This window comes from Mytilus galloprovincialis, chromosome 5 (genome assembly GCF_965363235.1).
Source record: "Mytilus galloprovincialis chromosome 5, xbMytGall1.hap1.1, whole genome shotgun sequence".
NCBI lineage: Eukaryota > Metazoa > Mollusca > Bivalvia > Mytilida > Mytilidae > Mytilus > Mytilus galloprovincialis.
The window spans coordinates 17880057-17906237 of NC_134842.1; the positions used below are offsets into that span (position 1 = coordinate 17880057).

Consider the following 26181-nt stretch of genomic DNA (forward strand, 5'->3'; position numbering starts at 1 on the left):
ATTTTGCGGTTATTTAGATGCTGTTTAATTTAATTTCCTTTGCACCTTTAGAGCATATTTTGTTTCCAAATCATGATAATACGTTCTGCTATATTGAATATTTTCTGTCACAAAAGTTTGGTGACGATTGTTTCACACCAATATTGCATCCTTAGATAAGTATTTATCTCACAGTTTGGACCACATTCCAGCTATTGCATTTCCTTTCACTATTTTCGTGATATATGGTTGCTGGTTGCAATATTGCAATTAATGAACCTATCCTTTTGAGCAGGGCTTTAAAGTACATCATACCCGTTTTGTGGTTTTAATTAACCAGAAGAAGAAATACAAGTAAGGATACGGACGTATTTTGGAGGTAAGCATCGAATTTTTCACGTCCGTTTTTCTAAAAAATTGTAGAATTGAGTTACGCTCGTCCGGCGCAAATATTTATTTTTAATACTGTAATCTATACTGAGTTTCTTTACGACATATCTTTGTAACATATTTGTCTGTGAAAGATTTTTTACTTACTATTAGTAATTGTTCTCTTTACATTGTGTACGCCGAAGGATCTTTGATTTAAACAATTGTGCATAAAACATTGGTAAAAAGTCAACTGTCAAACGAACAAAACTTTCATTTGTGTTAATCATTTTCGAAAAGATATGAGCTGCTTACCCTTTCAGGAGGTTTGGGATCGCGTTTAGTCACAGTTGTTGTTTGTATATTTTCCCAATGCTGTAATTTTTTAACTAGGTCCTTCAATAGGAGACATCTTGGATTTTTATTAGTCATTAAATGAAATTTCAGCCAATCAGAATACTAGTATATTATTGGACCTGACACTAATTTTAAATAATGTTTCAAAGCCAAAACGTCAAATTTCATAGAGCATTCCAGGGAGCACCTTCCAGCGGACATTAATAAATAGTGTTGCTAATTCAGGTGCTTTTTTGTTCAGTGGTTTCAGACAATAAGAGTAAAATAAAAAACAACAACAACAAAATGATGAGCTAGTGGGGCATCCGTGTACTATGGACACATTCTTGTTTTTTTTTTATTTTTTTTATCTCAGTGTAATTCTTTATTGTTATCAGTTATTGTATATAAAAAGTCTTGTATTTTTGATAATTTTTGCCATGGACAGTTTGTATTTATCTAGCATAGTCTTCAAAATAGTTAAAACACACAAAAAAGGCAATAACTCCCTAAGAACATGAAGAAGTCAACCTTAGGTTTAGCTTTTGTTTCGGTTGCTTTTGGCTTTTTTGTAGAACCTGCCTGTCAGATCATCTTTGATTTTGAACTGTTTCAACTTAATTATTGTAGATTTGTTTAAAATGCACAATCAACCAATAGTTTCTATCTCCATAACAACAGTTGTGTTTGATGGTTAGTTGGAGATCGGAGATTGAATTTAACACAGGGACAGTTTGGGGGAAATCGTATCGTAGATAAAGACCATTAATCTGTATATATCTCAACATAAGTAGTTCTTGTTTCTACTCTTTATTACCGACCTCTTTATTTCCTAGGTTAAATTCTGCTGAATAAGTAGTACTAAGCAGCATAACAAATCAAATGTGCTTTTTGTCTTAACATGCAATTTCTTAATTGAAAAAAAAACATTGTATATACAGTTTAAATGATGTAAATAAACAATGTACAGGGGTGTATCAAAGATTTTCGAAATTAAGAGTAAATTTTTTTTTCATATATTGCGGAATATATTTGATGTATGCATTTCTTTTGGGCATTTCTTTTGGCCTAGGTAATGCCTAAACATGATATGGTTTTTGGTCATAGGTAAAAACCACCCCAAATATGCCTCTGATGCAAAAATATTCGACACTACTAGATGTCGTGTGAATCTAACAGTGTAAAATAGATAGCTATGAATCTCAGTTTATGACCAAACTCAGTAAAGACCCATCATTGTTATATTTGGTTGATACATTCAAAAATACCTACCGTTATCTGGATGATATTTTTTCGTTGAGATCGCTAAATACACTTCAGAGACATACCCAAAATAACTTTCTTTAACTAAATCTAACATAAACAGCAGCAGTTGTCCTTTTCTAGATTTAGACATTTCGACTTTAAACGGGAAACTTCATACTAAAATTTACGAAAAAAGAGACGATTTTTCATTTCCTATTGTTAATTTTCCTTTTTATACGGTGATGTGCCTTTGGCTCCATCGTACGGTGTTTATATATCCCAACTCGTTCGGTATGCCCTTGTGTGTTCTGATGTCATAGATTTTAACGAACATAATCCATGCATCACTGGTAAATTGTTGTGTCAGGGATTTCGATACCATAAATTACTTAAAACTTTTACTAAATTCTTTCATAGATACAAAGATTTGATTAGTAAATTTGGCTTTACCTGTAGAAAACTTTTTAAAAATTATATTTCTCATCCTTAAGGTTATGGTAATATTGTACTTAAAGCAAGGAAATCACTATGTGATCCGTGTGAAATAATCGAACCTTTAAACAAATTTCTAAGTAAGGGTTATCGTACCAATATTGGAATTAAATCTCTGAATATTATTTACATTGGCACTAATATCGATGTTGTTGTTAGCAAATTAGAACATAACTAAATTGTATCTTCTGTGAGTCGGGATGTATAGAGACACAGACACATTAATTAGTATCTCTATATAAGTCGCTCCTCACTATCCTACTACCTGTCGATACATTTATTTTTGGCATTGCACAAGTCATGTCTTCCCTGACATGACATTAAATACTAAACCCTCGAATGTGTTTTAGTAGATTTTGGTCTCTGGTGCATGCTATTTTTTATCAATTGTTATTGGCTTTTAACTAGCTGTCAGTAACTGCGAGTACTCTCAAATCGTATTTTCTTGTTTATTCGACCTGTTGATACTGTTTATAATGTTTTTGTTATTTTATATTTATATGGATCTTGTCTATATACCAGTTTTGATTATTCTGAATATTCTAATTTTCACTCACTTCGCCTTACTACATTTGTATAAACTTCAAGATTTACCTGTATTTTTTAAAACCGTTTTTTTTTCTAAAGTGAATATTTTCGAAGGGTTAAATATTTCGCAGTGGTGTCTTGCCATGGCTTTGTTTGGACTTGTTTGTTTGTTTTTTGGCCTTGAATGTTTGTCCCTAATATTTAATTAACAGTGCATTTGCATTAAGATATCACAGATCAAATTTATTCGTTCATAGTGTATTAATTTACGTTTTTTGATTGTATTAAGGCTGCCAATTGATATTTTACCGTGTGTTTTTCTATGTTGTGATGTTATGCTATTGTTTCAGAAAAAGGGAGAATGTTTTGATCCATTAAAACGTTTAATCCCGCTGCAATTGTTTGCACCTGTCCTAAGTCAGGAACCTGATGGACAGCAGTAGTTGTTGTTTGTTTATGTAATCTATACGTATTTCTCGTTCTTTTTATATAGATAAGATCGTTGGTTTTCCCTGATGAATGGTTTTACACTAGTAATTTTGGGGCCCTTTATAGCTCGTTGTTCGATGTGAGCCAAGGCTCCGTGTTGAAGGCCGTACATTACCCTATAATAGTTTACTTCTTTTTTTTAATTGTAATTTGGATGGAGAGTTGTCTCATTGGCACTCACGTCACATCTTCCTATATCTATATAAGAAGATTTCATATGTTCACTTTTGATGCAGATAGCTTTTTAGACTAGAAACGAATTGTGAAATTTGTTTACATACATGAATTAGATTTAGGACACAACTTTATATTTTGGAAAAGATTGTGGCATTTAATTGTTCTTCTTTTTTCCCTTGACAGCTGTGTTTCATAAAGCAATTTGATTCATCAAGTCGTTGCACACATGTATTTTCCTAAGTGTTTTGTGCTATTGAATTGTTTAATCAAACAATTGGATAAATTATTAATAAATATGTTTCCGTTCTATTGAAAATATATCAAAACAATAAGTGAATCATATATCTAGTAGAGGAAAAAATGTTGTAACATACGTCACAAGTGCCTTTGTTAATTGATCTAACACGATTAATTTACTGATATTTATCCTTGAACCAACAATGGTAAGCTTTTTTTCCTATCCTATTATATATACATCACGGATCGGTGTTAATCGAAAATAACATGTATTTGTTTGTCTAAGAACCTTGGACATCTAAGAGTCGTAAAATTACTGCGACGTTGAGAATATCGTGAAAGTTTCCCTGTAAATTCCTTTTTGTTTTCTATGATAAAAACCGTATCTTGTTATGGATGATCATCTTTAAATGAAGGCAACAGTAGTATACCGCTGTTCAAAAGTCATAAAGAGATTGAGAGAAAACAAATGCGGATAACAAATTAAAACTGAGGAGAAAACACCATATATAAGAGTAAAACAACGGTACAACCAAAAACCAAACGACAAAACAACAAACATAGAAACGAATTACACGATTCCACAAGCTATTATTCTTACTTGGTACATGATTTTTATGAACAAATGGTGAGTTGAACCTGGCATGTGGCTAGCCAAACCTCCCGCTTTTATGTCAATTATAATATGACACTAAAATGACAAGATTACATGACAGGACTGCAATACAAATAAATGGAAGATTATACAGGACAGAGAAATACACGAATAAACAATACAATAGAACATCACGACAATAGTTATTAAAGGTACCTCAGTCTTGCGTCGTCAACATAAATCTCAACACACAAACACTAAATCAGTTAAACATGGTTTTAATCTACAGATTGGTACAGAAAAGTACAAAATACATAAAACATTAAAAATAAAAGACACAAATTTCCGATTTTTTAGTACTCGCAGTTACCAAAATCTAGTTCAAATCCATTACAAGTAATTACATAAAAATCAAATCAATTTCATTCATACTTGTTTTATTCAGGGGGTGGACAATAATTTAAAGTGATGGGGAGAAAATTCCTGGAACTGCGGACACGCATTGACATGATTGAGGGATAACTTTTGTCTTTGTTGAACAAATATGAAGACATAGAATTAATGATGGCTTTAATTTTATTTTCTTTCCCATGTGAACAATTTGATAGTCAAGTGATAAGCAAATACATAAACTATGTATAGCGTGATTAAAAATTGAAATCAACATAACTGTTGCATTACATATTCTATTTTCAGATTCAACCAATTCGTAGTTTAAACTTCCTCTTTCTTGTTTTATGTTTGATTACATGGGGTGAGTCAACAGACACACAAGGAACAGGAATAGTGTACACATCAGATAAACACATTTGTCTTAATGTAACATGGTAATTATGATTTTTTATTTTCATTATATACCCAACATCAAATGTCTTGTTCATAAGCTGTCTTACCCAAGGATGATTCATGTCGTTGATAGTATGAAAAAAGAATTCACTTCTATAAATAAATAGACATTGATTAAAACCGGTATCAACAATATGAATATTCCGAAATTTGTGAAATTGCAATTTTGAGATGAGATGCGTTTTATAGAAAATTAGACAGGCAAGACACGATCTTCTTAAAAAGGGCTAATAGATGTATAATCATATGTGTATGTACATGTATTATTCAAAACTTAATTGAATCATTTTTTAAAATTCAACAATTGTTTCATCAAGCTTGCTGCTATATGAATTCTTTATGTAACATGATAACATGTTTCGTTTCGAATCTTTTTTCTGTATCCGATGTATGACAATCGCCTTCTAATACATGTAGGTTTAGATATATTTTGTTGTTACGATATAAGCATAATTTGTCATTCATATAATTTAAATATTAAAGAAATAAGTGTGAAAATCGTAAAACAACCATAACATTTGGTATAAAGGTTTACTAAATGATAATTAAAAAAAAACAATTGCTGGCCATAAAAAGAATCATTTTTTCAAAATGTCCACTGCTCATTTTGCATATGTTTTCATATCAAATCGGCTTCATGTCGTAATTCTTTGAAATCTGTGTTAAAGGTATAATCCAATGTACGTTTTGATGAAACGTAAATTATATCGGATATGTTACTTACGTCGTAACTATAATATCCTTCCCTATTATGGATGTGACCTATCGAGTTAAACTATTTAACGGATTTGTTATCACATAAGCATCACGACGAGTGCCACGTGTAGAGCAGGATCTGCTTACCTTCTGCTTACCTGAGATCACCCTTAATTTTTGGTGTTGTTCGTGTTGTTTATTCTTTAGTTTTCTATGTTGTGTAATGTGTACTATTGTTTGTCTGTTTGTCTTTTTCATTTTTAGCCATGTCGTTGCAAGTTTATTTTAGATTTATGAGTTTGACTGTCCCTTTGGTAGCTTTCGTCCCTCTTTTACAGTTCCAAAGGAACGATGAAACAATACACAAATTTAAAGGTTTATCATTTCCATCAGTTTAACACGTAATGTCACTTACTTCGTTAAGTTCAAATATAAAAAAGAAGATGTGGTATGATTGCCAATGAGACAACTATCCACAAAAAACAAAAATGACACAGACATTAACAACTATAGGTAACCGTACGGCCTTCAACAATAAGCAAAGCCCATACCGCATAGTCAGCTAAAATAGGCCCCGATAAGACAATGTAAAACAATTCAAACGAGAAACTAACGACCTCATTTATGTTCAAAAATGAACGAAAAACAAATATGTAATACATAAACAAACGACAACCACTGAGTTACAGGCTTATGACATGGGACAGGCACATACATAAATAATGTGGCGGGGTTAAACATGTTAGCGGGATTCCAACCTCCCCTAACCTGGGACAGTGGTATAACAGTACAACATAAGAACGAACTATAAAAATCAGTTGAAAAAGGCTCATCAGATGGACAAAATGCCTAGTTTGAATTGAAAGACAGGTTACTTGTCTTATAGTTATCTGACAGTTGCAAATACACAAAACAGTATAAGGAATTCAAAACACGGTAGCATTTACAGTTACCAATTCAGCTCGAATTCCTTGCATCTGTATTTCAAAAGTTCTTGACATGAGGATGCAACGGCAGCTAAGGAAGCCAATCTTTTGCCTCACTTGGCAAAAATAGGTGTAACTGCTTCTTCATGGTTACTTATGTTAGCTGGGAAGTATCCGTATTCAAATTGCAAAGAATATTTACAGCTTGGGCAAAATAAGCATTTTTTATTAGTCTATAAAGAGGCAGTTCTGTCGGCAAGAAACTTGAAAAATCAATTTGTTGTCATCTTCACAGAGAAAACTACTCCATACCCTTGGCGTTATACGATAACCAACAAATGTCCGTCTAGCACTACCACTTTGCGTTTTTTGTCACAGCCTATAAAATATTCATTAAGTAAAAAAAAAAGTTAAAAAAATACTCCACTCCGAGGAAAATTTAAAACCAAAAGTCACTAATCAAATTGCAAATTCAAAAGCACAAACTAATCAAAGGAATCAACAACAACTGTCATATTCCTGACTTGATACAGGTATTTTCAAATGTAGAAAATTGTGGATTGAACCTGGTTTGAAACCGTTAACCCTCTCACTTGTCTCATATTGACAACGATGTATGAACAAAACAAACACAATAGGAGGTAAAAATGTCACAAATAGAGGAACAACCACAACACGATCCCCTCCAAAAATTAGGGGTGATATCAGGTGCTCCGGAAGTGTAAGCAAATTATGCTCCACATGTGGCTCCCAACGTGTTGCTCATGTGAACACAGAGCCAGTAAATTGTCTTATTCGGTAGGCCACATTCGTGAAAAGGGAACTGTATTGTAGTTACGACATAAAGAATATATCTGATACATCTGTGAAACGGATATTCCTAAACGGTCAACTCATTCGAAATGGCGTCTGTAAAATTTATGAAGTGATGATTTCAACTTACCTATTTTGAACTCTTTGCTAAAAATGGAAAGGTCACACTTGTAAGGCTGAAATCATTGCTCGTAAGTTTTTGTTTTCAACCGACTCTCATTTATAGATGTAAGTTAAGATATAAAGCAGACTTAACTGTATATGTTGTATTCTTTGTCTCATTAACACGGAAGTCCATAATCGAATGGAAAATATCAGCAGCTCAAATACATCAAATGGAAGGATAACAACTGACATTTCATGACTTGGTAAAGGCATTTTCTGATGTAGAAAAAAAGTGAATTAAACCTGGTTTTATAGAGCTGAACCTCTCTCTTCTATGACAGTCGCATCAGATTTAATTACATTTACAATTAACAAAATTTAAACAAAATTTTTACTGTGGTCAAGATGACTTTCTTTTATTATACGAGTCTATCCAATCATAGACGTCATGCGCTATATTTTCTGCGTTTACTTTTCCATAAGTCGACATAATCAATTCAACCAAAACATATGCATTTGTCTAATATGGGTGTCTACTCCTCGTTAAATTTGAACAAACACGAAAAGAATCTACCGTTCTAGGCGATGCAATATCGGCTTCAATGATGGAGCATGTCCATCCAATATATTGCAATATATCATCCAGAATGTTAAAACAAGCCATTTTAATTACCAATCCACAAAATTGACGATAATATCATCTTCTCTGGCCTTTCCATCTAAGTTTACTAATCAAATACAAAAGTCACCGTATACATCGACTGCTTGATCATTGCAACTTTTAAAACAAGATATGATTACGAAATCGGAATTCTCGTCTGTAGGATAAAAACAAGTGTTCCCTGGTAGTGCATGCAAATCGCCCTCTATGTCTATACATAGTTTGTGCATGAACAAAACTGTTAAACGCATGTGTATCATATCCTTAAAACTATTATCAAACTAAATCATGATATCATTAAAAATCCGAAAAGTATATAGTGAATAGTTTTGATGTTTCTGTGTCAGTTTTAAACTTAATAGTTCAAATAATTATTTCTTGAATATATGTCACATGCACCAAACCTGATAATATTTTTTCCCAAATGACGGTCAACGAAAGAAAATCCAGAAAACATAAGTATTTTCGAATTGAAAAGAACAGCCAGTTTAGAAATAGGCCGTGGCTATCTTAACAACAAAATGTATTTTATAGCCATCTGTTCTTACTTAAAAAGTATATAAAAATGATGCTTCGTGCTAATATTCATACTTGTGTCATTATTTGTATAGTTTTGCTTGCTAATAGTTATCAAAGGTATCAGGATTATAAGTGTGTACGCCAGATGCGCGTTTCGTCTACATAACTCATCAGTGACGCTCATATCAAAAAAAATATCAAACCAAACAAGTACAAATTTGAAGAGCATTGAGGATCCAAAATAGCAAAAGGTTGTGTCAAATACGGCTAAAGTAATCTATTCCTAGGGTAAGAAAATCCTTAGTTGTTTTATTAGTTCAAAGTTTTGTAAACAGGAAATTTATAAAAATTACCACATAGTTGATATTCATGCCAATACCGAAGTGCTGACTACTCGGCTGGTGATACGTAAGTTATCTTCCACTATATGTTGTTCTTTCTGATTAATTTGTGTTTAATAGGTTTTTGTAAATTACGTACTGACGTTTATTATCGTTCATACCACTTTAATTTGCAAGCATACAACATCTCCTTTTTATATATTGACAAAATCATCAAAATATTACCATATGGACAATATACAGCATAATTCACAAGCATCCATATTCTCCGACAAAAATGATATTAAAAAAAATAAATTACATTAGACAACAAATTACTCTTAACACTTGACTTGGTGCAGGCACAAAAAAAAGGTAGGGGTACCGGTGTTCGCTACTCTTCTTTTTAACTTTTTGTCAGATATAGGATGTTCCTCTTTTTTTATCCATGTAACCCCTACCCTCTTTTTCATGATTTTAGTAAATTTAATTTCATAGTTTTTTGAAAGAAAAAAGAGACAATTTTAAATATATAAAAATCTAGAGAGAATCATTGCCCACCAAATTTGCAATGGCTTATATCATGTATATCTCGAAAACAGGGACCTTTCAATTATATCTTCATTTCAAATACTGCTTTGTCACAGGCTTGTTGTTTTTAAACAAAGTAGCGACCATTGTTATACTAGCTTAACGTGCTCATTAAGTTTGTAGCTGATTTAATATGTAAAGTACTTATTTTATGAATCTGAACATTCTTGTAAAGAAGCTAACTTATTGTATTACATGTTTTACTTCCATAGTTTTCCGTTTGCTTTTATTGACTTTTTCGTGGAAATTAATAAAGTGTTTATAAAGCATTTTGGAAGTCCAGTCTATTCTAGAGCTTCAATGTTAGCTATTTCAAAAGGCTCTACGTTCCTGCTGTAAATTAAAAAAACGCATCGAGGTTTAGACATTCTAGAAACAAATATATTTTTGAAAACATATCTGTGAGGTTAATATTTATTAAAATGTATATGTTTAACGTCTTGTTGTACTTTCTATCAAATTTTGTAGTCAAGATCATAACAAAAACCAGTATAATCTAACCAAAAATTAGATAGCAAGAATGTGCCAAGCTATGCTCGTATTTATTTCGTATAATGTTTTATTAATTCAGGAAACTTGAGAAACGTGATGTCTATGTAAACGTATCGACGGTCTTGAAAACAGGAGATGGGTATGTGTTAGGTTTTTGTCATCTTTACAAGTACAAATATTATTTTTTTAATATATATTGATAATTTTTATATAAAGGTATGATACCACAATAAGTATAATTGACACTTTTTACTGACGTAACATTTGCTGAGAAAGCTCGGGACAAATCAATTTAATTAAACGATTTTTGGGAGCGTTAAAACAAACAGAAAAGGTCCAACCATTTAAAATAGTTACTATTTCAATAATACTAGGTGGTTATATAATATGTCGTGCTCTAATTTTTTGCTTCAGTCTATAAGGTTTGTGTTTTACATTCAAAGACAAACCGTTTCGAACATGATTGAAGTCATCTATCATTAGTTGTTTTATCTATACTCCCAAGCATTTTATTGTGCATGTAGCGCTTTGATAGAGACATCAGTCAAATTGGTATATTGAATTACATTTAAAGAATCGAATAGAAAGGGGGAATAACCCGATTAAGTGCAAAACACTGTCCTTGGCCACCAATGGGCCTTCCACACTTCAAGGAATCCTGCACCAGGAGGCGGGCTGCATTTGGGTCCTACACAATAATATATAGCAAAAATGGATGTCACACTAAAATCTGAAACATACAAATTAATCAAAATTTATCAAAAAAACGAATGTACACAAAATTGAAAGGCATGAACAGGCGCAACAATAAAGTTGTGTTAAACATATCTTGTGTCTTCACAAACCTTCACCTATACATATGGCTTATGTTGAATAAGCAAACACACAGCAATACGCATAGTCAAAAACCAATTTTAAAAGGAAACCCATATCCAATGTTTGAATTTATCGTTAATGAACTGGATATAACAAATTAAGTGTATCTTACAACATCTACTATACGTCTTTGTTTTCGAATACATAACAATACTAGTGTTATAATCATTTTGTATTATTTCTATCGTTTTTCATTACGTGATGATATTGTTATTTTCCCGTGAATTAAGAAAGGCAATTACTAACGTGATTAGCTCTGGATTGGTTAATGTTACCACAACGACAGAGATATGCTGTCCAGGCTTCTATACCAAAAAAAAGGGGAGATGTAAAAGTAAGCTATATTACGAATATCTTTAAAACTTGTAAAATTATTAACAAAGCAGGCAAAACAAAGTTGAATCTGTTTTACGACGAGGTTTTCTACAATTGGCTATTGTCTAGATGGTCAATTTTGGGAGTACTTATAGCATGCATTGTTCATAAATTTGGTGGTGACGAGTATTTTACGCACTAAATTAATAATATAATCGCATCAAAACTGACTCCGAAATATGAAGAATGTGAATATGAAATATCATAGAGTTGCAGTTAACTAGTTGACTGGTGGATTATCTGTTGCACGGGTTCAACCCATCTCAACTCTTTTTTTCTTACCTTTTTGTAAGCTTTTATCATAAAAAAAAAGGATTCCAGATAAAAGCATACAGCAGTTTTAAGGAATTATCAGGGTTTAATTAGATATAGGAAGATGTGGTGTGAGTGCCAATGAGACAACTCTCCATTAAAATTACAATTTATAAATGTAAACAATTATAGGTCAATGTACGGCCTTCAACACTGAGCATTGGCTCACACCGAACAAGTTATAAAGGGCCAAAAAATTACTAGTGTTGAACGGAAAAACCAACGGTCTAGTCTAGTGAAACATGTATAAATTACATAAACAAACGACAACTGCAACCAAAACAGTCTATAATACACGATAGCTATTTTACACGAAGTTTTACAATTTGCAAGTACATTAAACAAAGATTATCTTCCTATAATTAAAAAAACCTCGTTTAACGAGTGCCACCAATGCTAGTCCTTTTACGGAATATCATTGTCACAGTTGACTACATAAATGTTCAATTTGTAATGTTCACTATGTTTATTCTTATTGTATGTCTTTTTTCAAAATGTAAATGATCACAAGTCATGATTGAGTCGTACTACTAATGCAATCGGATTCACCATAATCTTCATCACGCTGATGAATTAAGCCTTGATAATATGTATAGTTCGGGGAGCTCAATTTATAGATTTTTAAAGTGTGTTGTAGAGTATTTGTCTTTTCTTCTTTTAATTTCTTTTGACAACGTTGGTAATCATTTTTTCGTTTGACTTACTAGAGTGGGGGCCATATTCGCCGGGGACACAATTTCGCCATTTTATGATTTTGAGGTGTAAACACTTCAAAGGATGGCTGGAATGGAAGAAATATGATGAAAATTATAATTATTATGATTATTTGTTTTAAACTTAAACAAAATTACGGCGCTTACTGCAAAAGATCGAAAAACGGACAACGATGTTCGGTCAATTCCCGGAATGAAAAACAGTATTTTCTAAGATTTTTATCTTAGTAATTTTTTGACTGATTTCCCTAAATTTCTGTTTTTTTACACCTTAGAAATGTCTGCTGTTCATCTTTAATGAAATTTATTTTATAAATAATATATAAAGCTGCAGTTATTTGGTTTTAAATAGATGTGTAAAACGGCGAATATGTGTCCCCCATTGACAAAACTTCTGGAAATTTCAAACACCCTTTAATCTAACTTTACAGATGATTATTTTCAAACAAACATGTTTTCAAGCTTAGGCATGTTGAAGTTATCTTCATATAGATATGGCAAAAATGAGCACCCCACTCTATATGTTTCTCTACTCTGCTGTCGATTTTGTTTGAATATCTGGCGTCAACATATGTTGCCTTGAAAATGGTGATCATTTGTTTTTACAAAGCAAACCACAGATCGGTAAGAATAACATTAGAAGTTGGTATAAAGTTAATTAGACTGAATTCCATCAGCATCACAAGTTCAAAATGTGTCTTTAACTCATAAACTGTTTTAGTGTATTTCGTTATCGTTAGATTTTTCTATTGTCATTGAAATTAGAATGCAACATTTTCAAAAACAGTATTCCGTATTAAAAAATATTTTATATGATGTTTGCAAAGAAATGAATAGCGTCCTTTATTACGCAAAATATATACTTATAGAATGTCCCAAAGGTACATATGGTCCAGAGTGCCTAAATATATGTTATTGCACGGTCTACAAAAAATGTGACCGCAGAACAGGAGAATGTAAGAAATGCAAAGAAAAACCATGTGAAGATGATGAGGGAGGAGATGATAATTATTATAAGTCCACGGTTTCAACAAAAGGTAGCTATTTTTTTCATTGAGTTTTCAGTGACTTAAATTCTTCATATTTTTCGTATTATCTTTTCCTATCTGTAGTGTTCTACATATATCATTAGCATCTTGTTTTAATTACATATTTTTAACTTTATTTAGAAGAATGAAAAAAATTATTTAGGCTTTGTTATTGCAACAGGAAAACATAATTGTCAGCTACGATATTAAAAAATAAAAGGAAACTTAAAAGATAAAAATAAAATATGCCGTAGATTTTAAAAAAATTATTAAAGAAGGTTAACTGATAAATAATAATCGTTATTTCATTCTTTTTAAAATACCAGTATTACAATTTTCAAAGTTGTGTAGTGTAACTTACGTGAGTTAGGAATCATAAAATTTTCGACAATAAGTTGTACCTATTAATATCTTTACATGTATAAAGAAATGAAAATAGAATTATTTCTGCAGATTATAGTAAAACCCCTAGACCACAGTTATTAAGGAAACGTTATGCACCTTCAACAGCGACTGAATTTGACCATGGAATTAAGTACAGTATGTAGTAATACAGTGTTTGTATCGACAGTTAAGAGTAAATCTGACACTTCTTTAAATCAAATCATAAATAAACAAGATATTTTTATTATTAAAACATTATCAAATACATGTTTAAAACGAGTGTTAACGTTTGTTAGAAATAAATGAATATTCATGCAGTTTTCAACTCAGCGAAGTTATGAAATATATTGTAAATACCACATACGTAGAAAGATAAAATAGTCTAAATGTCAAAGTTCGGCAACATAGTCTCTTACATGTTTTATATAAATAGAAAGGTTCTGGAGTATCACATCATAGATTATTGGTTTTATAATTTTTTTATTTTTTTTTTTATCTTACTTGCGGTATCGTATTATGTAAAATGATAACTCTGCAAAGGGGACGTTTTGGACTTTAAAATACCAAACAGTTTACTAAGGAATGGAATCAAACTTAAAACATATACTAGTAGGATAAGAATAACTTCTTAGCGCGTATTTGGGTCTATTTCGTGGCAACCATTTGTTATAGGTGGAGTAGGCCGAAGAGCCCGGAGAAACCACCAACCTTTGATTGGAAAACTACCAATTCAAATCAATTAAGTTTTGAGTAGAATGCACCGGAACGAGCGGGGTTCGAATTCACAACCTCAGTATTGACTCAATAGTGATAGAAGTAGGACTTTTTAGACCACTTGGTTACTGTGGTAAGATTCCTTACGTTCTTGTTCCTGCTTTTGTGATTTGCAACATTCAGACAGAAATAATAGAATTATGTTTGTTTAATTTAGATATAACTACAGTCCATCCTTGTGACATATGTGAACAGTTTGGAAGCTGTTCAAATGAACCTGGTTGTGTTTTATCAGCTGGACATGGTACGTAAACTATCAATGAAAAATTAGGGGAAAAACGGTATTAGTGACAAGGAGATTCGTTTGAGGACTGCCTAGTAGGATGTATGCAACTTACGGTCACCAAATGGTCTACAATATTGAACAAACCATGTACCATTTTGAACATGTAAGCTATAAAAGCATGTGTCATGCCAGACTATGAATCAATTGTATCCTTTACACAAAAGAAAAACAAATACGGTATTGATACTGATTATGATGTAAACATTTATTTAGATACAAATACACACAAAAACACGTGCACTGGGTCAATTGCAATTATACCAGGAAGTTTTCATGTCATAGATATATAACTTCAATACATATGTATTATAACATAGGCTGAGTCTATAATGGTACAACATTATCAACAAAATCATGAACAAATATTAGTTGTTTCTGATAACTAATATCCTTCATCCGTCAGATGTCACATGATTCGTATACTAGCATATGTTTGTTAAACTGAAATAGCAATCTTGATTATTAAACAAATAATCACGAATCAATTAATTTCTTGAGTATTAATTTTTTTGGAGAACAAATGAATTCCCTCTGGGAAGACAACAACATTTGACATTTAACCGTTTAGTCGAGTGTCATTTTAGTATTCGAAACTCGCTCCTGCCGAGCGATAATTGATGAGTACTCGTTGACATCCCTAAATTTATAACCTTTGCAAGAAAGATGTTGTGTGGAAAGATTAGTCAATGTAATCGTTCTTCACACTAGCTGCCTTGTTTAACTTTTAAATTTTGTCATTCTTTTCGAAACCTTTCTGCATCACGTTGTATTTTTTCTAGCTTGTTGGTAACTAGTCCCACACTTATGCTGATTTTGTATATTTGAATGACTAATGAAATGCAAGCTTTTTTTCACATTCCAGTAGACAGTACTTCATGCGCCTTCCGAGAAAACATTAAGAGTGCCTTTTTTGGCAAATTTGTTATATGTATATTTGAACTCTTAGTCATGAGTTGTTGTAGGATTTGTTAATAGAGTGTATAAAATCTCTGGTTATTGTTCTAATGCTTAATATGTAACAATGTATTGAAATATATCCCATTTCTCAGTTGTGTGTCCATTCTTCGAGGATAGATCGATTTCCATACAATAGATTGTGGAATTTCTGTTTGATGGTCTAAACAGTTAACTAGGTATACCGTCATCAGTGAAAAGTCATTCTTAAGATATTTCAGTGTCCTCGATGTAATTTATGAGTAATACCACCAAATTATTGTAGGTCATATCTATTGCATACGAAAAAAGGTCGAAAAAACATTTCTTTGAAATTGTCAGTTGTAGGTAATTATTCCTTCATTTTATTGCAGTAAAACATACCTGGGTCATTAACATATTTCTTGTGTATTTCAAAACAACGTTAATTTTTATTTGGTGTTTCTATAGAATATTTTAAAAACTTTATTTTACATGGTTACTTGAGCTTGAACATGGGATAAATAAGGGGTAGATTGATTGGTTAACTTTCAGTGATGGTTTTGTTCTAATATGCAATGAAAGGTTGTGGAATGATCAGCATGGTCCATTTAATAAATATTAGCATGTCGTAATGTTCTATTGTGATGTTTTGTTTATTCCTCTGTCCTGAATTTTTGTTTTCATTTATTTGTATTGTAGTCCTGTTATGTGATGTTGTCATTTTAGTGAATATTTAACATTGCCATGCAATCGCGCGGTTTGTCTAACCACAAAACCAGATTTAACTATGGTCATAAAATGTCCTGCACCATATCAGGAAAATGGCAATTGTTATCTTATAGTGCGTTTCTTTATGCGTTGCATTGTAGTGTGTTTTTGTATCACTTTAGTATTTCTAATGTTTCGTTGTTTTCCTCTTATATTTGATGTGTTTTCCTCAGTTTTAGTTTGTAACCCAGATTTGTTTCCTCTCAATCGATTTATGACTTTCGAACATCGTTGCCTTTACTTGTGAGAATTTTTTTCTATAGTACTGGACAGGATAAAACGTCATTAGTGCCATTATTTCTTTATCTGTCAACAAAGATAAAATTCTGCACAATTTATAAAATTTTTCGAATGTGTTCAAAAGGTTATTTCGGGTGACCAAAAGTTTTGTTTTTCACAAGAAGCCAGATATGAATCCATGTATCAGCAATCCTGTATGTTTTTTAAGATGTTTTGAGATTTGCTCGCACATGCCATGCTCTAGTAGTTTGCAAGGTACCTATGTTAAAGAGACGAGTTAGACTATATACACTCGGTTATATGTATAACATTGACATTTTAATCACCTCTATTGAAAGTGCAGGCCAAAATAACCTCCAGAGACTGGAAAAATTCCAAAACCTCTTTAATAAGAGCCAATGAAATATATTTTAAATGCATACAGTGTATTAGACGAGTTTGCATGGATTAATAGATATAGGAAGATGTGGTTTGAGTGCCAATGAGACAACTCTCCATCCAAATGACAATTTAAATAAGTAAGTTCAATGTACGGCCTTCCACAAGGAGCCATGGCTCACAACAAACAAGCTATAAAAGGCCCCAAAATTACTAACGTAAAACCTTTCAAACGGGAAAACCAACTGTCTGATCTATATAAAAAAAGGAGAAAGTAAATTTCAGAAATTTGTTTTAATATTTCACTATCACCAAACTAATGATCATAGAATGACTACTGCTTTTGAAAATTGTCACGTTATGTTTGTTCAAATGAATATCATATTTGTATAATTGTAATTGCAGGTTCTGGTTCTAGCCACAAGACTGACAATTGGACTATCATTAGCATCGTATTGTCCATAAGTGTAATAGGAAATGTCATCGCTTTTGTATTGGGATTCATAAGGTAGAGTACATGTATATAGATTGTCATAGAAATTAACAAATTAACAAATTTTAAAGTTCAAATCCTGAATGACATCAAATTATGGAGTACCTTAGGAATTTTAGTCCTCAATGCTCTTCAACTTCGTACTTTAGTTGGCCTTTTAAATTTTTTGAGCGTCACTGATGAGTCTTTTGTAGACGAAACGCGCGTCTGGCGTATATACAAAATTTAGTCCTGGTATCAATGATGAGTTTATCTTATATTATATACCTATATGGAGTTATTTTCTTTCAGAACGACAGGTCATTCTTTTTCAGAATCAACCCGGACGATACCATGATTCAATGATATATGCTCCAAGGCATAAAATAATGACTTGTGTGAGGTCATTATTTTCCTTGATAAACATGCAATCTATGATTTACTTCAAAACTTTATTCCTCTGATAGTTTTTTGTTATTTTTTAAAGTTCAATCGATGATAGGTGTAAAAGAAACTGTCATTTAAGTCCCGCATTTTAATTTTAGAAACAAATAACGTGAAGTACATGAAGTTTTGTTAATGTATCGCTACAATAAAGAAACATTTTCATATATATGTCAGATGAATTTTAATGAAGACTTTCATAAAATAAATCCAGATTTAACATATTCGTGTGTAAGATTTTGAAAATCTTATTGAGTCAAACTGAAGAGGTTGATTGATTTTTGGTTGCTTGCTTAACATCCACTGGCAAATATTTCATGCATGTTCAGAACGATACACACTGAAAAGGAAATCATACTGTGACCTACATGTATTTATATTCGTCTTCGTGTCAGTTTTTAACTTTTTTTAAATTTATGTATACCTTTTACTCTATCAAACGATCAACTAATAAGATAATCTTATATTCTATTTAATAACATTAACGTAACTCACGAAAGGGTCGGGTACGGATGGTATATAATTATATCCTGGTTTTCTTTTGACAGAATGTTGCTACTTAGAAATGGAAAGTTCACAATTGGAAAGCTGAAATCATCTCTTTTGTCGTAAAGTTTTGTTTTCAACCGAACCTCATTGTCAATTTCCATCAGATAATCCGTTCCTGTTTTTCATGCAACGTTTTCTCCTGCAATCTGTACTATGGTCAGGTTGTTGTCTCGTTGACACATTCCCCGTTTCCATTCTCAATTGTATTCCATCATTTATTTGTATACGAAAAATATGTGGTAGAATCAGTGTTTATGGAAATCAATTGTTTTGAATAAAGGGGCTATCGATATGTGCACCTTATGAAAATGAAAACAAAATATCACATTTCCATTTAATTTTTAAGTGTACACTTATTTTCACGATAAAGTGTTGCTGCTTTTTTATGAACCATTGTAAGATATATGATAGTTTATATAAATTTGTTGCAAATTTCGTTGGTTTTTCTTTTGTTGATTTGAACACAGGAGCTAGTTCAAAATATTTTTTGATTAATAACATTTTTTTTACATTTTATCTCTTGGTGTTCAAATTTCAGGTACCAAAGAAGGCGGCAACGAAATTTAAGTCAAACTGGTAATTATTTAATTATTCAACCTCAAAAGTAAAATAATTTTCAAAAGGTCAATAATAACTCATGTTCTTTAACCAGAAAGAAGACGATAAATAAATTATGTTTATCTTACTACTTGTACATTCTAGACATATGATTGGTTAAAAGTGAACGCGTGGATACCGTGTATATAACATCTTATGTAAGAAGGCGATACCTTTTCAATACACGGTTTGTATTGGCGTTACGTCCCTTTATTAAAACAACACAGTGTTGAGGAAAATAATAATGGTTGCAACAGACAAAGACAAAATTGATGAACGATTTAAATTAATTCTTAAAACACATTTGAAGCTAACAAGTAGTGATTATATTTGTTTTTTTAATAGGAAAATGGAACTAGGTTCTTAGTAAATCGGTTTTGAAGACTCGATTTCTTTGATAGGCTACTAGACTTAAATACTACATGATAACGAATGTCGCTCTTGCCCAATATGGAATTTACTGACCCCGTCTATGTCTAATCTTGATATTATGTCAAGAATCATATTTCTAGCTATTTTATTTTTATTCAAAGAAATTGTAACAATTCCGATTTAAAAAAAAATACATATCAAGTAAATATTTGAACTTTAATCCGTTAGTTAAAATACAGTTCTGACTTTTTTCGAATATTTAGATTTTTAAAATGTAGATCGTTTGCGATCCCGATCTTTTGAGTGGCATTTTTCTGAGGTCGGTGATTTTCTCCAGACATTTTGAAGTCCTCCGTCAGTGTCAACTGACCGCCAATAAATAGCAATACAATCCTGAAAGGGGTGTTTTTTTCTCCAATCAATCAGTCAATTGTGGTCTGATGTACATTATTGGGGGGGAAATTCGGAATAAACTTTCTAATGACACTTCAAAATTCATTAAAACTGATGCATGTTACTTTCAATGTAAAGGTATTTTAAGGTTTAATAATTTTGGTGTTATGAAAACGATATTGGGAATGCTGAATTAAATTGGAAGTGATAGCAGTTAAGCGATGTTCAAATCTCAGTACAACAGTGAGAACATACTAAAATATATCGGATATGTTTTTACGTCGTAACTGCAATCCCTTCCCTTTCATAAATGTGACCTACCGAATTAGACTATTTACCGGATTTGTTATCTCATAAGCAAGACGACGGGTGCCACATGTGGAGCAGGATAAGCTTATCCTTCCGGAGCACCTGCGATCACCCCTAGTGTTTGATGGGGTTCGTGTGGTTTATTGTTTACTTTATGTTGTGTCATGTGTACTATAATTTGTCTGTTTGTCCTTTTCATTTGTAGCTGTTCCGGACCATATGAGTATCTGGACCATACGCGTATGGTCATGACCATATGGGTATATACTCATATGGTCCGACCATACGCGTATGGTCGGACCGTACGCGTATGGTCGGGGTAATGAACACGTATACTTTTAAAAACTCTTCATTAGGTGTGACCCTTCTGATTGTTACGTCACTAAAATGTAATTTTATGTATATTAAAAAAAAATATTTAAAAAAAACAGTTTCGCACAGTTAATATTTCTTACTATTCGTAAGTACAATTATAAAAAGATTCCAAAATTAAATGAACATATTGTACAAGGAATTTTATTCTTTAAAGTAGGTGACATCACCGGCAAGGATCATGATATTTTTAAAGATCATGATATTTTTTAAGACATTTTAAAAGTAAAATATTAAAAGTGTATGTTTCTTTATTTTTTCTATTCTTTTTTTCTATACTTCTATTTAATCTTAATTATAAGACGGTAAAATAGCATTTTGAAAAGAGCCATGAAATATCCACTGTCTTTATCTAATTTGATCTGTGAAATTCATTTTACGATATTGAAGATCTAGAGTTTCTCAAAAACACCGTAGACACATCGGAATTGTCCGAGTCGATATCACTGCACGCAGCCAAAACAAGCAATCTCAGAAAAACTACATGTATGGTACCGTGTGAATTTCATTTTAAGTATACAAAAGCATACACGAATACAATTAGCGATGAAAACTAAGATCAACTGACTGTGGCATCAATATTTAATGTTTATGTAGCTTTTGACATGTAAAATTAATACATTGTTTTGTAAACACATTTGTTTTTAAGATAACGTTTATTGTATTATTTCTATTGTATATTTGAAAAAATACCTATATGGTCCAAATACTCATATGGTCCGGCCCGTTAATAACCAAACGAGTATAATACTCATATGGTCCGACCATACGCGTACGGTCGGACCATACGCGTATGGTCGGACCATATGAGTATACGCATATGGTCATGACCATACGCGTATGGTCCAAATACTCATATGGTCCGGAACATAGCCATGACGTTGTCAGTTTATTTTCGATTTATGAGTTTGACTGTCCCTCTGGCATATTTCGTTCCTCTTTAATGAATCAACTTATAAAATTTAATGATAAGATTAACTCTTCAAGTAGGGAAACAAGATGTTCCAACAAGTTAGGTTATAATACATCGAATATATGTCTGCTATAGAGTTGAGACCTTAAGACATCGATCAGTCAACTAACGTCTTAATCGAGCTTAATTTGTCTTTTCATATATTTGACAAACCTAAATACATTGTTATAAATATTATTTACAGCACCAGTCATCAAATTAACGAATGATGTCAATAATGGCGGGGAAAATATTATGGCTGAGTCGTCCCATGAATACCTGCAGATGACAGATGACTGTCACTCATACAATGCTTTAAACAACAACAGAGCCTATGTCAGCATGTATAATGAATTAAACGTCACACACGAGTACACAGATGCTTTTACCCCCAACGGTAATGACCGTCAAAACATGCATTCTGATATGGTAATAGAGACAGCTAGACATTCAGTTGCTAATGACTACGAAACTGTAGAATAGCATGGCAATTTGAGATAAGACAATCTGTATATTAAGCTCTTTTCACAACAATGCTTGTAAAAATCAAACCAGATTCAGTAAAGATATGTACAAAAATAAACAGTTAATAAAATAAAATAAAAATATGATTCTTAATGAATAGGCGTTTTCACCAATTGTTAAATAAATTTGCTTAGCAAAAACACAGTCGTTCTAAATGTTGTTCACATTGCTTTGATATGAAAAGGTTTGCATCGATGCATCAGTCAAATTATCCATGTTTTATTGATTTCCCAATGACATGCAAAAGATACAAAAAGAATATTCAAAAGTCGAAAACAAGCTGACAATATACCACAAAAAAAAAAAAAGATGTGACAAACAGTAGCAAAAAACAACACCTAGCCTTTTAATTTGTTCTTCTGGGTTATAACATGATATCTCCGGTATCTTCCATGTCATGGTTGATTTCTTTTTGATAAAGAGGCAGTGCTTACAAGCATACAAGCAAGCTATATCAACAAGGGTCCCAAGGGATTATCAAGTCATTCCGTAGACAATATTACAGATGCAATCACAAGATTGTTTTTTTTATGGTGTATCTGTTGTAAATTCGGAAAAACGGCACTTGTAAAAAAGTCCATTCCTACATATGTTGACGTTGGGTTGTGTTGCAAGTCAGTGTGCTTGTTGTCCCGTTGTGTTTCCTTTATATTTTTTTTAATTGAAGTTTGTGACTAAGAGTTTTGTTTGCTTATCGATTTATTACTATTGAAAATCCATAACACTAGTGTTGCTTTTATTTACATATGCGTACGGGTATGTTTCAATCATTGTAACCAGAATCCTACTTCCTTTTCGAGAGATACAACATAAGACTAACATACATTATCATGATATACTGACAACAATGTGTTAGCATAACAAACTGATATTATAGATAAAAATGTAAATAACTGGAGTACAGCAGTCACCATTTTGTTGTAATATTTATCACCATATAACAAACAACTATGACAAAATAAAACACGAACTGGCATATAGACGCTCTACATTCGGAGCACAGTAGTATAATGGAATGACATGAAGACCACAACATAAATGCAGGGTGTATAAAATATCGAACCAAGTGTAAAAGATATCACACACAAATGGTCTAAGCAGTAAAGGTTAACAATCTACAAAATGTGTGTGTCGTGTACAGATACATCATATTTGCTTTTTTTTTTCTATTTTGATATTTTCAATGCGTAGTTTAGATAATAAACAACCCCAATACCAAGAATCTACTTCAAGATCATCATGTATTATTTGTGAAGTTGATACTGGTAAAATGTCAACGAGTTCTTTGTATCTTCCGATGATTTAGTAAAAGGACGATGCGTTCTTTGACATATCCCTTGTTCATCAACTTTCTGCTCAGACTTTGGTGGCGTTGTTTAAAAGTCTGAGTAGCAGCTCTTGAATACCGAACAAGTTTGGAAATGAATATAGCATATGCAAGTTGGTACATGTTGCTCAGGTGGGCGAAATGACAAGGTATGATCATGCCTGTTTTGACTTTTTAAATTCTGTTTTTGGAAGCTGCTTATTATGTAAAAATATTCCCTCATGCTTAAAAGTTTGTTAGAATGAACTTCAAATCTACTAATTTTAGCAACTGGGTGAGGTGAGGGGGGTTAACTTTCTGTTAGTAATCAAAAATTGTAATTATTGTTGACTTTTTAGTGTTTTGTACAACATATTTTTTTTTTTGAGTGCCTGCGCCGACGTGACGCAGCAATTTTTTCATTCGAATGTCATTAGCACTGTTTATGCTGTCTACATCGACGTTATTTTCTCTGGGTCACGTAGGCTCACCCTATTAAGTTTTAGGAAACAACGACCGAAAATCGAAATTTTTCCTTCGTTTGGCGTCTTTTGTGGCATTTATCCCCCAAAACCTCACTCATTTTGTGAAATTAATGGTTTTGAAGTTCAGCCAAACAAACTTCAACCATAAGGGAATATTTGAACACGATAAGAAGCTTTCCAAAACAGAATTTGAAACATGAGAAAATAGGGGGCAAAAAACGAGCCTTATGGTACCTTGTCTTTTATAATTAAGTCACCAAAACGGAGTTTTGGGGACTTATTGTTTTTGTATCGTTTCTTATTATTATTAGGTCTTTCAACCTTTCAGGTGAAAGACCTATTGTATTTGTTCTGATTATTATTATTATGTCTTTCCACCTTTCCGTGGAAAGACCTATTGAATTTGTTCTGATTATTATTATTATTATTTTTTTTTTTTTTTTCTTCCGCCTTATTTTTTTTCTTACGTATTATTGATGTTTCAAAAGATGTCGCTTAGATATTTGGAATATGGTATCGTATAGTTTATACGCTTTAAAAATTTACAACTGTGTAACAAAATACTTTACGTTGTAAGAGTTATCTCCCCAAACACTGTTTTTCTTGTGGCCACTACTCCTTCGCAACCGTTAAAGATTACGACAAATTTATTTTACCAAATTGCTCGTTACATCTTCAGGATTAGGATATTCATTTGGACCGAAGCTTTACGGAGACTCCATATGAGAGTTATTCCCCCTTTTCCCTTAAATTAAGTGATATGCATTTCTAAATGGTAAACCATAAGTGATAAAGACATAGGGTCTTTAGATTTGGGGTCCTTGGTCGAAAATAATAAAAATGAGGTCAAGGTCAAAGGTCAAGGTCATATTCTAAATTTTGATTTTGGCTTATTTTCATTTATTTTCAAATACCTTATGACATATCGACAAATAATTTTTCATAAATTGTTAATTGCGACATGTCCTTACTTGTATATTTTGATTGAAAGGGTGCGCAGACAATAAATAGTAGTTTTTGCCCATCTTACATTTAGAATTATGCGTAAAGTGATATTACTAATAAACCAAACATATTAAAGACCTTGGGTCTTTTGATTTAAGGTCCTTGGTTTGTGAACTTGAAATTGAGGGCAAGGTCATAGGTTAATATGACGTTCTAGATTTTGACCTTTGCTTTAAATTCATATAAATACATCATACAGCCATAGGAACTAACATTTTAAACTGATTTTTAATATTTCAATATCAAAAAAGATCTTTTCTAGTGGAAAGACCTACAATTGTTCTCTGAACAATTGGTTTTTAATTTTTTTTTTTTTTCTTCCGCCAACTTTTTTTTCCTTCGCTGTTTTTTTGTTTCACAAGATATCGCTTAGATATAAGGTAAATGATATCGAACAGTTAATACGCTTCTGAAACTGACACCGCGTAACAAAAAACTGTACCTTGTAAGAGTTATCTCCCCGAACACTGTTTTTCTTGTGGCCACTATTCCTTCGCAACCGTATAAGAAACCGACAAATTTATTTTTCCAAATTGCTCGTTATATCCTTAGGATGTTCTGTTTCATTTCAACCGAAGCTATCCGGAGACTCCATATGAGAGTTATCCCCCCTTTTATATATGATATCAGTGATATGCATTTCTAACTGGTAAACTATAAGTGATAGAGACCTAGGGTCTTTTGATTTAAGATCCTTGGTCCAAAAAAATTAAAATTAGGTCAAGGTCAAAGGTCAAGGTCAAATTCTAAATTTTGATTTTGGCTTATTTTCACCTTTTTTCATTAACCTTATAAGATATCGACAATTTTTTTTTACTAAATTGTTAGTTGTGACATGCCGTAACTTATAAATTTTGGTTGCAAAGGTGCGTAAACAATAAAAGGGAGTTTTCGCCCCTCTTATATTAAGAATTATGCGTAAAGTGATTTTACTC

General features: G+C 32.1%; 1 protein-coding gene across 3 annotated transcripts; it reads left to right on the forward strand.

Moving 5' to 3' along the window:
• The first annotated feature begins 301 nt into the window (after window positions 1-301).
• LOC143075299 (uncharacterized) lies at window positions 302-22573 on the forward strand. 3 transcript variants are annotated; one of them, XM_076250670.1, is made up of 10 exons: window positions 302-358; window positions 5144-5201; window positions 10496-10555; window positions 11523-11626; window positions 13562-13729; window positions 14174-14260; window positions 15036-15122; window positions 17871-17973; window positions 19469-19506; window positions 22131-22573. In XM_076250670.1, exons 2-10 carry the CDS (start codon window positions 5185-5187, stop codon window positions 22406-22408), a joined length of 942 nt encoding a protein of 313 aa, XP_076106785.1. In that variant the 5' UTR covers window positions 302-358; window positions 5144-5184; the 3' UTR covers window positions 22409-22573. The 3 variants fall into 3 exon arrangements, with proteins under 3 accessions (XP_076106785.1, XP_076106786.1, XP_076106787.1); XM_076250671.1 differs by having other exon boundaries at window positions 11547-11626; XM_076250672.1 differs by lacking the exon at window positions 13562-13729.
• Window positions 22574-26181: the final 3608 nt, after the last annotated feature.

Bases quoted from the DNA above. Each gene is read 5' to 3' on its own strand.
- LOC143075299 (XM_076250670.1), top strand. The intron at 13,730-14,173 runs GTAGCTATTTTT...TTATTTCTGCAG, and splicing joins GTCCACGGTTTCAACAAAAG to ATTATAGTAAAACCCCTAGA. The intron at 17,974-19,468 runs GTAGAGTACATG...TTCAAATTTCAG, and splicing joins TTTGTATTGGGATTCATAAG to GTACCAAAGAAGGCGGCAAC.